This window comes from Periplaneta americana, chromosome 3, assembly GCF_040183065.1.
Source record: "Periplaneta americana isolate PAMFEO1 chromosome 3, P.americana_PAMFEO1_priV1, whole genome shotgun sequence".
Taxonomy (NCBI): Eukaryota; Metazoa; Arthropoda; class Insecta; order Blattodea; family Blattidae; genus Periplaneta; species Periplaneta americana.
The window spans coordinates 115,646,774-115,661,964 of NC_091119.1; the positions used below are offsets into that span (position 1 = coordinate 115,646,774).

Genomic DNA, 15,191 nt, shown 5'->3' on the forward strand with positions numbered 1-15,191 from the left:
AGATGTGGAACAAATAGACTTACACAGTTTCTTGGCGAGATGATGTGAGACATCTGTATTTGTGATTTCTGTAGACTCAAATCAAGTGTTTAAATTCCTTTCCATTCTGTCCCCATTATATCCTCTACGTGAGAGCAAGATGTAACTGTTGTTGAATTTTTTAAATAATTATTTTTAATTATGAAGGGGAGACCCGGGCAAAACGAATAACCTGGGCAAAGAGAATAATGCATATTTCTTAGAAACGCCAACAGGTAGCGCTTTCTACTATGTTGGGGAATAATCCAACCAGATTTTGCTGTTGGAACTGACTTGTCGTCATTCTAGCTAGTGAGAGAAGAAGTCAGCGGTCAGCATGTGTTCGAAGAAAATTGACTGTTTTCTTAAAATATTTCAAGGCAAGAGAAACAAATGTACAAAACACAATACTGCAGAAACTTTTTGTTATGTGATAGTAATATATAGGCGATACGATTACTTCTAATGTGCCGTACTTACGAAGAAGATTATTGACGTTTATGTTTGTATAACCTTAAATGAAAAGCGAAATGGAGTCTGCGGGCAAAGTGAATAGGGCAAAGTGGATAACTTATCCGCTTTGCCCTGCCACCTTTATTTGACTATGTAAGTGTTAGCTGTATTTTTGTACGTCTATTGTAATAAAGCGTGTTAGATCATTTTACATAGTGGAGGCATTAAGTCACACTAATTAAATTATAAATCAGTAACACTGATCTTAATTTTTACTTAAAAAGATCGTAATGTGTTTTCAGATGATTTAATTTTTCAAGAGGAAGACGGAACAAGCCAAATGGTCTGAAGAAGCCATGAAGAAAGCACTTGAAGAAATAAAATCTTCCAATCATTGGTTCTGCTATTTGGCCATACAACCATAATGTGTTTGTTGATGAAGATTTCGCTCCAGATCAACTTACAGATCGCCCACTTGTGATAGAAATCAGCGAAACGACAGCTGGCTCCGATTTAACAAATTCTGCAGTACCAGCTTCTTCAGCGGCTGAAGAAACAGTTAATGCTCACTCAGAATCAACCACCTCTGTGATGTCGTTATCTTCAGAGATTGAAGGAATATTCAATACATCAATTAGGCCTACACTCAGATTTTCAGTTCCGGTTACACCAAAACCCTCAACATCGTCAGCAAGAGAATCCAAGCCAGTTCTTTTGATTTAAACCAGTGCCAAAAGTGGATGCTCGAAAGCTACGAGTTAAACGAAGATGAAAGCGAAGTAACTTATGGGCAGGAGCAAACAAAAGCAGAAGAAATCCAAGTCTTCAGTGCCAGTGAAACGTCGACTTGTTCAAATTTGTATTTTGTACTAATATAACGTGCTGTAACGGGCTGTAAATAACATTTCATATCGTCTAATATAACTCATTAACATCATGTTTTTGTGTTGATTTAATTTTATTATCAGTGAATAAAAATGAGATAGAAATGTGAAAATATCATAGGGATATTCACTTTGCCCGGGTTAATTATTCGCTTTGCCCGTGTACCTGGGCAAAGCGAATAATTAACTATATTTTCTTTCTCAAATCATATCACTGTCCGTAGGTACGAGAAACGAATTGCTGTTTTCTATATACTGTATGTGGACAACATGTGTCACAACCAATGCCATGAAGATTTTATTTCGGGAGCACCAATATATGGCCTGTGGCATTTTTTGTTCTTAGCTTATCCACTTTGCCCGGGTTTCCCCAATAACATGTTAATTGAGTTCATAATTCATGTAATAAGAAATGAAGCTGTGCTAAAAAGACTGGGTGAAGAACGAATAATGCTGAAATTGATAAGGAAAAGAAAAAGAAATTGGCTAGGCCATTGGCTAAGAAGAAACTGTCTACTGAAGGATGCACTGGAAGGAATTGTGGACGGAAAAAAAGTTCGGGGCAGAAGAAGATATCAGATGATAAACGACATTAGGATATTATCGATCATATACTGAGACTAAAAGGAAGGCTGGATTTGCAGTGAATGACCAACCCTTGGCAAAACACAATTAATTAAATGATTAATTAATGAGTGAATGAATGGCATTTTACCGAAATGCGTAACTAATGTTTCCATTCAATATGAAACGAGATGTTCTTTTTACCAGTTTTTAACGATGTTTTATAAACTGTGCGGTTATCAAGTGTCGATAGATTTGGTGATATCGAAGTAGTATTCTGGTGAGATGCATATGTTGATTCGTCATAAGTTTACCTGGCATTTGTAATACAGTTGAGGAAAGTATAACCCAAAAGCGAGTAATCAGCTGAAGAAGAAGTCGAGCCCTGACCGGGCATGGCCTAGTAACATAAATTCCTCTGGCTACCCCTAGATCATGTCCGTGGTCTAGAGACAGTCTAAAGAACGTGTTGTTATACAGCCTAAATTCTACTGATCTGATTTTAAAAATAATTTCAGAACAGGGCTACTTTATCACGAAGTGCGGAGATAGCTGACCTAGAGACGTGGAGTTCCCTACATGAACCCTGATTAATACACAGCGAACTTTAGTATAGTCTACTAGTATGGGTGAGAATGTTGGGGTCAGCGTAATAGCTCACTCACGGGATGTAGCGGTAGGATTGGCCCTATCCATTCATGTTGACAATAATAATAATAATAATAATAATAATAATAATAATAATAATAATAATAATAATAATAATAATAATAATAATATCCTCTTCAGTCCTGTTGTAGAGTATAAAAGGTAAAAAATTTCTTTTAATTTGTTTGCAGTGTCTTTGATACTTTTGAAAAATTAAATTTGATAGAAATGAAGAGTATCACTTCGAAAAATTTCTATACCAGAATTATTAGAATTTAAAATTTTGGGGCCTCAAGAGTAAAAATTGCCCCAAAATTTGATTTTCTGTGAAGACTTGATTTGAGATTTTTGGAACCCCAAAATGATTATGTGACCGATTTTTTTTTTCAATTTTTAAAAATATAAATTCAAGACTGAAGCGGGTAACATAATAATAATAATAATAATAATAATAATAATAATAATAATAATAATATTTATACAGTACCTAGCACTGCAATGTGTTATCATCGGCAAACATGCATTTATTGAAACACAACATATGAAAAATTATATATAATGAAATTTATTTTAAATAGTTTAAGAGTCAAAATTTACTAGCTATTTAATGTTAGAATTTTATAGATTTTCAGGCAGAGCTCTTTCCCTAAATTGAATGCGTCTTCGATAATTTTAAGAATAAATACAATTAGGTAAACATCTAATATTAATTTCTCTCATGTTCATTATACAGTAGGCCTATTTTACCTTAGTGCCAGTGCCATGGGCTTCAATGAAATCTACACTTGCGGGGTTGACAGAGCATTCCTGGTAGAACTGCTGTAGCAGTTCTTTCTGCATCACTCCAGACGGGTAGGTGATGCCCTGCTCTTTGTAGCCGTCACAATTCGTCTTTGCATGCACTACTCTGGCGTATATACGCTTGGCATCACGAGCCTTCTGCAGGAAAGCAACGCAGACGGCTTCACTCCGTGCGTAGCCATTTGCTGTGAGAGAAATGCGAGCGAAACGTCACTTTGTTGTTAAAATTCTTTTAATAACCAATTTTATGATCAAATGTTGTCGTTATGCCACCAAGTTAATTATTCACTATTAGCAATAATCGGATTAGGATAAAATTCGCAAATAATATGCATAGGCCTATGTCGATATTTTATATAGGCCTGTCGCAATGAATTTCACTAAGTCTATATTTAATTTTGTCACCTTACATGTAACGAAATTTTATCCATTTAAATTTGTTACAAACATAATAAATTAATCTATTTTAAATATTAATATTCTGTTTTTATTTTTACTACTGACATACATTATACAGTGTGTCCGCAGCAGTGGCGTAGCGTCAATGTAAGCTAAAAAGCTTAGCTTCCCCCGTTAATAATAATTTAATAATAAACCTGCAGTTTATGGACAAAATTATTTATTAATTTTAATAGAATTTATATTTACGCGTTAAATATTGTGATGCGGCAGCTCAGGATGATTTGTGATGCAGCAGTAAACAAGAAGCCTGCACACACCAGCTTCCAAGCAGACTGGTTTCTTCTGTGTAATCCAGCCCCCAGATTTTCCATCCCTTTCTAACTAAACTACCCTAGTCGCAAGGCTACCAAGAAGCTAGCTTTAACATTGAAAATAAGTAGTTTCCGAGTTATCCCTTTTCGGCAGTTGTGTTCAGTTGAAGTGTTAGTGTGCACTGTGGCTGATATAATGAATAATGAGCGAAATAACAATTCCTGACACTAATTTACTTGAATTATTTTAGGACAATTTTATTATCAAGACTGACTTACGAACAAAAGTGTAATTTAAAAAAACAAATGACCGACTCCCTTGCTGTCAATGAAGGACACAACCAAAAGACAGACGCATACTTACGTAATGATACTAATATTGTGATTTCTCTAAGTATGACAGGGAGTGAGCTAATGTTATACGTATACGTGTCTATTTGTTAGAGATATGTGTAAACCGTGAAATCATATTTTACTACGTATCATTTGAGGTCATACCTTATTGACGTTACTTACGATGTTCCAACCAATCTTCGACTGCTGACTTGACATTGACTACTAGGCCTATTTATTTTATGACTGTATTTTTGTAATACGTTTTCTCATATTGCATGAAAGACAGCTTGAGTTATAGCTTCCCCTGCTCAAAATTTCATGCTGCGCCACTGGTCCGCAGAAACATTCCGGTGTTATAAACTGCTATAATTCTTTAATATGTTTTCGCGGGATATCAGCCGAGTTAAAATTTTGGAATGTTCCAAGCTTTCAACTGCTATCTCTGCAGCCATCATCAGGGAAGTTGTGTCTGGACAGATCGAATCGAAATCGAAAGAGAATTGGGAGGAAAAATTTAAAAGGTACGCAAGACGCGTCCTTGCAAGGGGTTGGGGGCTGTACAAAACTAAATATGTGAGCTCCAAGCCTGTTGGCCACTAGTCTCACTCCGGGTTACGCTGCTCCACTGAAGGAACTCTAGAAAATGTCTGGACAGAAAGTCGTGGGTTATAATATAGATGTTAGGCTGTCTCAGGTGATACGGGATTGGTTGGCGGATCGGCAAATCCGGGGCCGGGAATTATCATTCCTCGTAAGCTCTGCCCCTCCCGGGATTCTTGTGTGAAGTTTGGCAGGCGACAACTTCCCTGAAGATGGCTGCAGAGATAGCAGTTGACAGCTTGGAACATTCCAAAATTTTAACTCGGCTGATATCCCGCGAAAACATATTAGCGAACCAACGCCGAGAAAGCCTCAAATCATACATGCTATAATTCTGCCACTATATGTTTTACGAAATTCATACCGGAGTCATTCCATGTCAAATCGAACACCTACGAAACATGACAACTTAATATTTGCTCCAATTTTTTTTATATATTCTATTGATGAAATTAAATAACCCATGTATCATTTTTTCGGGCTGACACAATTATTTAGTCATTTATTAAATGTTACTTTTTCCGTAAGTTAGGATGCAAAGTATTATGAAAATGGTTATACTGAAGATTCTATAAATCGTAGAAATTTCGTATTTATATCATTTTAAAGTGTAATAATTGCAGTATTATATACTAATTTTTAGTGTTCAATCAAAATATAAAATGGGCCCTTTTAGGGGGTTATATATATATATATATATATATATATATATATATTGTAATTTTAAAGCAAGCCGCAGCCATTAAAACATATTTCTGTGTGTTTAAATGTTTTTTTAAAACAAAGTTAACAAACTTATAGTTTTATATTATTATACGAAGAACAAAGTATGTACTATCACCTTCAAATTGAGACAAAGAGCAAATCTCTGTGATGATTATTAGTGGAGATAATCACGTTTAACAATAATGATGCGCGAACTATTTCAGAATCTTTGATAACACATATCTACTACAATAATCGATATAGACAACAATAATAAAACACGTATTTACTTTTTCAATCCATAGAATATGCAAATTTTGTTTTATCTAAATCAGAGACATGAAAGTCAATTCGAGGTTAAATTTGTGCAATTTGACGTGGAAAGACTCACCGGTGTCATTAGAAAGAACAGCTCAAAGAATTTCAGGAAATGCGTAATTGATAATTGTTGACCGAAACAACAGATGGCAACACAAGAAGAAAGAAAAAAACACCTTTTCCGCTATATCGCTTGTCATTAAACATTGTTTGATACAAGCAAATTGTGTTAAATGATCTGAATGTGAGCAGTGAGTAGATGCTTCATCTTGTTGGAAAAGAAATTCGTTGCCTTCTTCTTCCAATTGTGGAAACAGTCACTCAGTAAGCATATCAAGGTAACTCATACCGGTGACAGAGTTCTCTTGGAAGAAAAATGGGCCATACACTTTCAGTTTCGAAACGGCACGAAACACATTTAGCTTAGGGGAGTCACGTTCAACCTCCAAAATGAAATGTGGATTCTCGCTCCCCCAAATCCTAACATTGTGCTTGTTTACTTTTCCATTGACATGGAACGTTGCCTCGCCACTAAAAATGAATTTGGCTGAAAGGTTTTCATCATCCGCCATTAGTGTCAATAAATTTTCACAGAAAACACGTCGTTTTGCATTGTCATCAGGTTTCAACTTATGCACTAATTGCAGTTTGTAGGGATATAAATGCAGACGAGAACGTAGGACCTTGGAAACAACAATGCCTTAATGACAAGATAAATAGCTGACACGGCGTTTTTTCTTTCTTCTTGTGCTGCCATCTGTTGTATTGATCAACAATTATGAATTACGCATTTCCTGAAATTCTTTTAGCTGTTCTTTCTAACGACACCGGTATGAATTTCGTAAAACACATAGTGGCAGAATTATAGCAGTTTATAACTCCGGAATGTTTCTGCGAACCTACAGTATATTCCTGGTTCTATTGGCTTAATGTTAGCATTATTGTAGATAACTACATTTTAGGTTTGTTTTCCTTATGCACAACTTTTGTGTAGGCTATTTGTGGATTTGTGAGTTACGGTAAAGACTTCATTTGCTGTTTAACCCGTTTTCTACATTATATTCCTCCAGCAAAATATGAATAATTTCAATTCTTTCAGCTTTCGCCAAATCACAAGCATTCCATTACAGAATCTTAATATGAATTAGTGTCCCAATCAAGTGTCCATGCTCAGAGATTCTATTGAGTTAGTTCGAATTAGTATAGTAACCAAGATTCCGAATAATAGGCCTAAATATAAAAAAGAATAGAAATTTAGAAAGTAATAATCTTTTGATATGTCTGTACTGACGGACGTTTCTGGAACTAACCCATCGCTCTGCATGACAGCATTTGGTCGTCATAGAAACACTAATAGCGCCCTCTTCTGAAAAGTGCACTCGTATATCAAATAACTAATATTAAACAAATTAGGATATTCATATTTGGATATTAACCGGGCCGTGGCTTTAGTTGATAAGACAATGTCCTTTCATGCAGGTAAACGATGTTCTATCCCCGCAGAGCTAGTGAAATTTGTATACCAAGCCGCTCTGGGACAAGCTTTCTTCGAATATTTTGGTTTCTCCTGCCAATTTATCCCACCACTGCTGCATCATAATTCATACATATCGCCCACAGAGGGTTGCGCAGCCTTCAAAATTATAGAACATGCTTTATATCTGTAACTACAAATGCCAATACAGTATTGAAGAAGAACAAAATGGAATATTTTGTCCTTATTTATTTATTTTTAAGTACATATACGTTAATACCAATTAAATGTAACATGTTTCTTTTTTAAATTTAGAGTACAAAGGGAAAAGTCAATTTCGACATTTTCACGTAAATTCACGTCTTCAGTTTCTCATATAACGGTACTGAAAATGTACTTCAGAATATGCCGTCTATCTTTGTTTGTCCGTGGGCAGCGATTTCTCCTGAACTATTAGATTGTGTTCATATCAGGGTTTAACCCATACTCGCATTTGTCGTATTTTGCTACTCGATTTCTAAAAATGCAACAAACTTTGAATATAAATGTGCAAAAATGTGACAACCACATTGAACTTCATAAACTAAGATAGTAACGTATAATATGAAATCAGAGATGTGTTTGAACTAATCTGAAACTAAATGAAAAGGCATGGACATGTTCAAAAATGTATTGAGCAATAGATGTTCGGGAATTGATTTCAAAGAGTTGGTGCAATTCATGCAAGTCAAGTGAACAATTTCTTCTAATTGATTTACATAATTCCATCGCATACTGTAAATTGTGAGCGAGGATTTAGTTGCATGATTCTTGTAAAAACTAGAATTAGAAACAGACTTTCAGTAAAAAGAGTTAGCACTCTGCTAACAATAAATCTTGAAGGGCCTACTAGTAAAGAATTCCAATGTTTAAACAGCCCATAAAATAAGGCATTTTAATGTGATGTAAATTCAGCAGTAATTGATTCAAAACATACCTACGTCTAATGATTTACTTACATAAGTATATCTAGTGTGTGATAAGATGGATTGAGAGTAATAAAACTTCAAGAAACAAATTACATAACTTTTTTTGTTTCTGCACACTTTATTAATTTTATCTTTCTGCACAATTATTTATAATATTGCACAAGCATTTCGCAATTTGCACAAATATAATTTTTCATTTGTGTGTTTTTACGACAATTATTTATTTTATGGCTTAAACCTTGGTTCATATTCATTATCTACTTATCCGAAAATGATTCATAGTAACAAACATAATAATTTTAGTAAATGAGTCACTGCGTCTTTACTTGAAATCCGAAGCACGCAATGGCGATCAACTTCAAGAAAAAGGGGACAATTTTTTTTTTCGTAATTTTTTTGCACTATGGTACGTAGAATAATCTGACAAAATAGATGGTGAAATCAGTAACAGAGAAGAACTTAATTATTGTATATAGGATTATTTTTACGTTTCATCGCGAATTCTCCGGTTGCAATTAAATAAGAAAGATCCGACAAGTCCTTTGTTAATAAGAGGATTACTGCTCAGCTGTAAAAATATTTATTCTGTGTGGGCGAACCACTGAAACGCGATCTTTAAACTTTAGAACGTGGTCAGAGTTTTTAGAATAAATACCATATCTAAGATATGCCTACCTTTAATATAATGCAGTTCCCAACATGATAAAGAAACTAAATTGTTGCGAAATGCGTTAAGCATACAACCAGAAAGTATGCGTCATCTTCGTGAGGCTAATTTTCTGGATTACCAGTAGTTCAGATTTATTAGTCATTTTATTTTAGCAATTTTCTATTCGATGCTAAACATTTCTTTAATTTCACTTCTGCTACTTACATACACTTGTTTCTAGTTTGTTTTATTTGTCAAACTATTTCTTTAATTTTACTCCTGCTACTTACATACACTTGTTACTAGTTCGTTTTATTTGTCAAAGTATTTCTTTAATTTTACTCCTGCTACTTACATACACTTGTTACTAGTTTGTTTTATTTGTCAAACAATTTCTTTAATTTTACGCCTGCTACTTACATACACTTGTTACTAGTTCGTTTTATTTGTCAAAGTATTTCTTTAATTTTACTCCCGCTACTTACATACACTTGTTACTAGTTCGTTTTATTTGTCAAAGTATTTCTTTAATTTTACTCCTGCTATTTACATACACTTGTTACTAGTTTGTTTTATTTGTGAAACTATTTATTCAATTTTACTCCTGCTACTTACATACACTTGTTACTAGTTTGTTTTATTTGTCAAACTATTTCTTTAATTTTACTCCTGCTACTTACATACACTTTTTACTAGTTCGTTTTATTTGTAAAACTATTTCTTTAATTGTTTTTACCTTTTTAGTTTGAAGTTACCCACAATTTACTTACCGTCTCTGTCAAATGACTTGCACTTTCCTTGAGGACTTAGAACACCCAGACGAGAGAACTGGAGCGATACGTAGGGATGGAGACAGAGATTTGAACCTCCAACAATGGCGGCATCACAGTGTCCATCCCGGATAGATTTGTACGCATGTTCGATTGCGTACATGCTGGATGAACAGGCTGAATCCACTGTGTAACTGGGTCCTGTAAAACACATTAATTTTCTGGTCCGTCACTCTGGCATCTAATAAATGTCACCAAGTACTCGTCTCCGTCCCATCCAAATTTTTTTTACATTATGTACCGAAAAACGTACAGAGAAATAGAAATAATAATAATAATAATAATAATAATAATAATAATAATAATAATAATAGTAATAATAATAATCATAATAATAATAATAATAATAATAATAATAATAATAATAATAATAATAATAATAATAATCTACATTTCTGGGGCCTAATTGAATGTACACAAATTGAGACCACTTAACATGTTAGAACCATTTTTGCAATAATATTGTGCGTGCGAGTTTTTGTAAGTCAATGGCAGCTCCAGCATTTTCAATTTTCAGGAACTTTAAGGTAGATAGGACGTGCTTCTGCCCTTCGGCTGTATTTTCAAACACTTAGGCAATATTGAATGGCTGGCAGAACAGTACACGTGTTGAATTTAGCTGAGTACTATCACACCAAACCCCTGCTGGCGTCACCCTTGGCTAGTAATGTGAAAAGTAGAATTTTCTGAATTGGAAAATTTTCCGTCTGGCCAAATTATTGTTTTCTTCGCTCCCCTATTTACACCCTCAAATGTTACGTATGTATTGCTCATTCAGTGTTCTCATTAACCATCAGATTATCAAAGTCATATGTGTATGATCTCTCATGGCAGTGTATCAAAATTGGCTCCAAAACAAGCGCCATAGTTAAGTTTGCATTACCATAACATTCATACTGATTAAGAAGCAAGAACTGACGAACGTTGTGGTTTGATAACTATACTGATGTAATATAAATTATTAAACCACTATTACATTACCATGGGGCTGACGTATGTCCACTGACAAAGAAAGACATCCTCTCTAATGCTCAGACTACAATAGACAAGTTATTTTACTTTACATACATTACTGAAATTGACGTCAGAAAATCACTAAGACGACTGAAATCTAACGCACAAGGCATAGACGGTATCAGCATATCACTGTTAAATAAAATATAATTGACGTGATCGTGCCGACAGTGACCCATATATTTAATGCATCTCTTATAACTAATACCTTTCCTAAAATTTGGAAAATGGCACTAGTAACACCTATACCCAAGACGAGAACTCCGACCTCATCAAACGACTACAGGCCTATAAATATTCTCCCCGCGCTCTCCAAAGCACTGGAACACATCGTACACCGACAACTGACAGAACACTTAAACATGTACAAACTTATCAACGAACATCAATCTGGTTTCAGAACAGGACACAGTGCAACAACTACCCTACTCAAAGTGACCGAAGACATGCGAGAAGCAATGGACAGAGGCGAGGCGACCATACTAACTCTACTTGACTTCAGTAAAGCATTCGACTCAGTTGATCTTGACCTACTACTTGCAAGACTTAGAACGTTATATTTATCTGACAGCTGCATTAATTGGCTGGACTCTTATCTTCGTGATCGTCAACAATGTGTCTCAGTACAAAATCGGTTTTCCCCTTGGCGATACACGAAAGTAGGAATACCTCAAGGTACAGTGCTTGGACCACTGCTTTTCTCTATCTACATAACGTGACTAAAAACTTACACTACTGCAAGTATCACATTTACGAAGATGACTTACAACTCTATATACATTCCCGACCACACGAAATTGATGCAACTATTGGCAGACTTAATCGTGACTTGAATCAAATTTCTTCATGGACGAATAAGTTCGGACTTAGGTTAAATTCTAGTAAGTCACAAGCTATAATAATTGGACATAAGCGACTACTGAACACAATGAACAACAGACATATCCCAATCGTTACAGTAAATAATGCCACTATTCCGTATCACTCTGTCGTCAGAAACCTTGGCGTTTACTTAGACGAAAATTTAAATTGGGAATGCCAAATAAAGGAAATATCCAAGAGAGTATGCTATACCATGCATTCTCTTAACCCGTTCAGAAACTTCCTCCCGCCAAAATTAAAACAGACATTAGTGCGAACCCTCGTATTACCACTGTTTGACTATTGCGACATAATACTTACAGATTTGACAACTGAACTTTCGAACAAGCTACAGCGTGTGCACAATATGTGTGTCAGATTCATCAGCAATGCTCGCAAATTTGACCATATTACACCTTCGTTCAAATATTTATCCTGACTGCGACTCAATAATCGTAGATCACTTCATTCGCTTTCTCTTCTGTTTCGAGTTCTCCACACTTCTACTCCAAATTATCTTCGTTCGCGGTTTAACTACTTATCCTGCAATCACAATCTAAACACCAGGTCACAAGAGAGCCAAATCCTAGAAATTCCTCCCCACAGAACATCCCACTATTCATCCTCTTTCACTGTCTCCGTCCCTCGTGAATGGAATTCTCTACCTCAGAAGATTAGGGGCTGCCAGACAATAACTACTTTCAAGACAAAGCTAAACAATTTCTTACTGACGCAGACAAATTGAAGTTGTAATTATAATCATAATCGAGTTTAATGATTTAATTATATTTAGGTATGATTATTATTATTAATGTTATTATTAGTACATAATTATTTCATTGGAGTGTTGGGAAGGAAAAAGAATTGTTATGTATTGTATTGTATTAATTATGTTTTGCTCCTTAGCAATATAGTAATTTTGTATTTTTGTATCGCACTGGTTGAGTGGAAGAGAAGGCCGAATGGCCTTAACTCTGCCAGCTAAAATAAACCATTATTATTATTATTATTATTATTATTATTATTATTATTATTATTATTATTATTATGTAAATCATATTAAAATAATTGACTCGGTTTTTTGAGAAACCACGCAAGTTCATTTTTAGCCAAAACTAGTTATTTGTCAATGTATTGTGGGTCCCTATCACCACGGCATGGCGCGTCCTCAGGTTGCGGATCGAGGAAGACGGCCTCCAGATATGAAGGGTAGCTGTGAATATATTGAATAAGCAGTCGCGGACAGCCGATGAGGGGTGGTTCTCCAGCTTGGGGGTTGGGCGAAGGGCTAACAACACATCACCGTAAAAAACAGCTTGTTACGAAACCTCAAAATAAGCCTCGGGAGGAAATTAAACACAGAATATATATATATATATATATATATATATATATATATATATATATATATATATATATATATATATATATATATATATGGGAAATGCCTGTTATTATTCGGTTGAGAAACTTTTATCATCCAGTCTGCTATCAAAAAATCTGAAAGTTGGAATTTATGAAACAGTTATATTACCGGTTGTTCTTTATGGTTGTGAAACTTGGACTTTCACTTTGAGAGAGGAACATAGGTTAAGGGTGTGTGAGAATAATGTGCTTAGGAAAATATTTGGGGCTAAAAGGGATGAAGTTACAGGAGAATGGAGAAAGTTACACAACACAGAACTGCACGCATTGTATTCTTCACCTGACATAATTAGGAACATAATACTGATCGACGGAATTTCTCGACGATAGCTAACATTGGTGTGTTATTTGGTGCCGCATTGTTAAATCGCTCCTGGTACTGCTCTTTAACGTGGCGCAAGCTCGGCCCATTCTGACGCCCCACTCCATATGACCGGAAATAATGCTCGACAATAAACACCTTCTCCTCTGTTTGAGAATCATTTTAGCAAATCTTCACTATATTGTATATCAACAATACAAGAACGAGTTCAGATAAACAAACTTCACCATCGATACGGTACGTACATGCGCAGTATCAGTGCGAGCATTTCAGTAGGACCTACTGTTTGTTTCGGCGCACACCGTAATTGATTCGGTTATTTGAGAAAACACACATGTAGGCCTACTTAACTATAAGTTTTGAGAAAACTTCAAAAAAGAAAACAAAAACAAAAAAAGAAACTCTGCAGCTTATAAATATTGAATGCACGTTCTTATCTTTTTAGAGTTAATTTTTCATATGAATTGCAATATTTATAGGTATTTTAAACAAGCACCTAATTATATTTGAGAGCGCAACGGTGTCCTAAAGTTCGTGGATTTATGTTGTTTCTCAAATACCCGAAATGATTTCAGTGAGAAAATATAGTAGTTTGTATTTATTTTGTATGTAAGTTAATGAAAACGAAAGCTATTTAAATAGCAATTCAGAACATAATGCATTTTGTCTTTTATAGACCTATTACAAAATGAAAAGAAAAATCGTGAAACGTTTTAAAGTTAAAACACCGATATCTTATTGAAGTCCAACACTACAGCCCCTCAAGTGCGCCATTTTTGAAACGACTACACCAAAAAATATCTCTTAATAAAATATTTTGATTTTATCCTCTTCAGGTAAATATTTTCACAACATCATCACTTAACATGTCTACTTTCTCCTACAGATATGCAAATACATGTAATACAATCAGAAGGACAAATAACTAGTACTTACTTACTGGCTTTTAAGGAACCCGGAGATTCATTACCGCCCTCACATACGCCCGCCATTGGTCCCTATTTTGAGCAAGATTAATCCAGTCCCTACCATCATATCCCACCTCCCTCAAATCAATTTTAATATTATCTTCTCATCTACGTCTCGGCCTCCCCAAAGGTCTTTTTCCCTCCGGCCTCCCAACTGACATTCTATATCAGGCCTGCACAAGGTTTGCGCTCTCCGAGCCAGCTAACAGCTCATGAGCGAAATGCAGGTATTAGCTGCGCTCTCTTTAAGGGTGGACTGGAAGAAGAGGTGATCTCGTACAAAATGTACACAAGGTGTTCATGAAATGAATTCCCGTTCAGTGTTTACAAAATTATCTTGGACTATTATTAATTAATAAAGAAATATTTATTTTACAGAAATAATAGACATTCTATAGCTACTTAAATGTACAATATCATTTTGTTATATTTTTATTTATCAGTAAGTTACATGAAAACGAGGTTTTATACTGTTGGCAGCTGAAAGGAACAGTAGCCTACTGATCGTAATGAAACATCAGTTACAGATGTTCGATGCCTGTCTTTATTAAAGTTGATTATAGAAAACATTGCTCACAAATATAAATGTTGAACCAAACATAGCAATCATTTTCACAGCCAGCCTGTGTAGTCGTGGATA

At 35.0% G+C, this 15,191-nt stretch overlaps 1 protein-coding gene across 5 annotated transcripts in view; it reads right to left on the minus strand.

The window, feature by feature from the left end:
• LOC138696406 (fatty acid synthase-like) overlaps positions 1 to 15,191 on the minus strand; it is a 142,223-nt gene that overhangs the window by 97,663 nt on the left and 29,369 nt on the right. For all 5 annotated transcript variants that reach the window (XM_069821332.1, XM_069821334.1, XM_069821333.1 and 2 more), the window contains exons 5-6: positions 9,902 to 10,102; positions 3,315 to 3,553 (exon numbers count right to left, since the gene is read on the minus strand). In XM_069821332.1, coding sequence (XP_069677433.1) covers positions 3,315 to 3,553; positions 9,902 to 10,102 — 440 coding nt within the window. The remainder of the gene's footprint in view (positions 1 to 3,314; positions 3,554 to 9,901; positions 10,103 to 15,191) is intronic.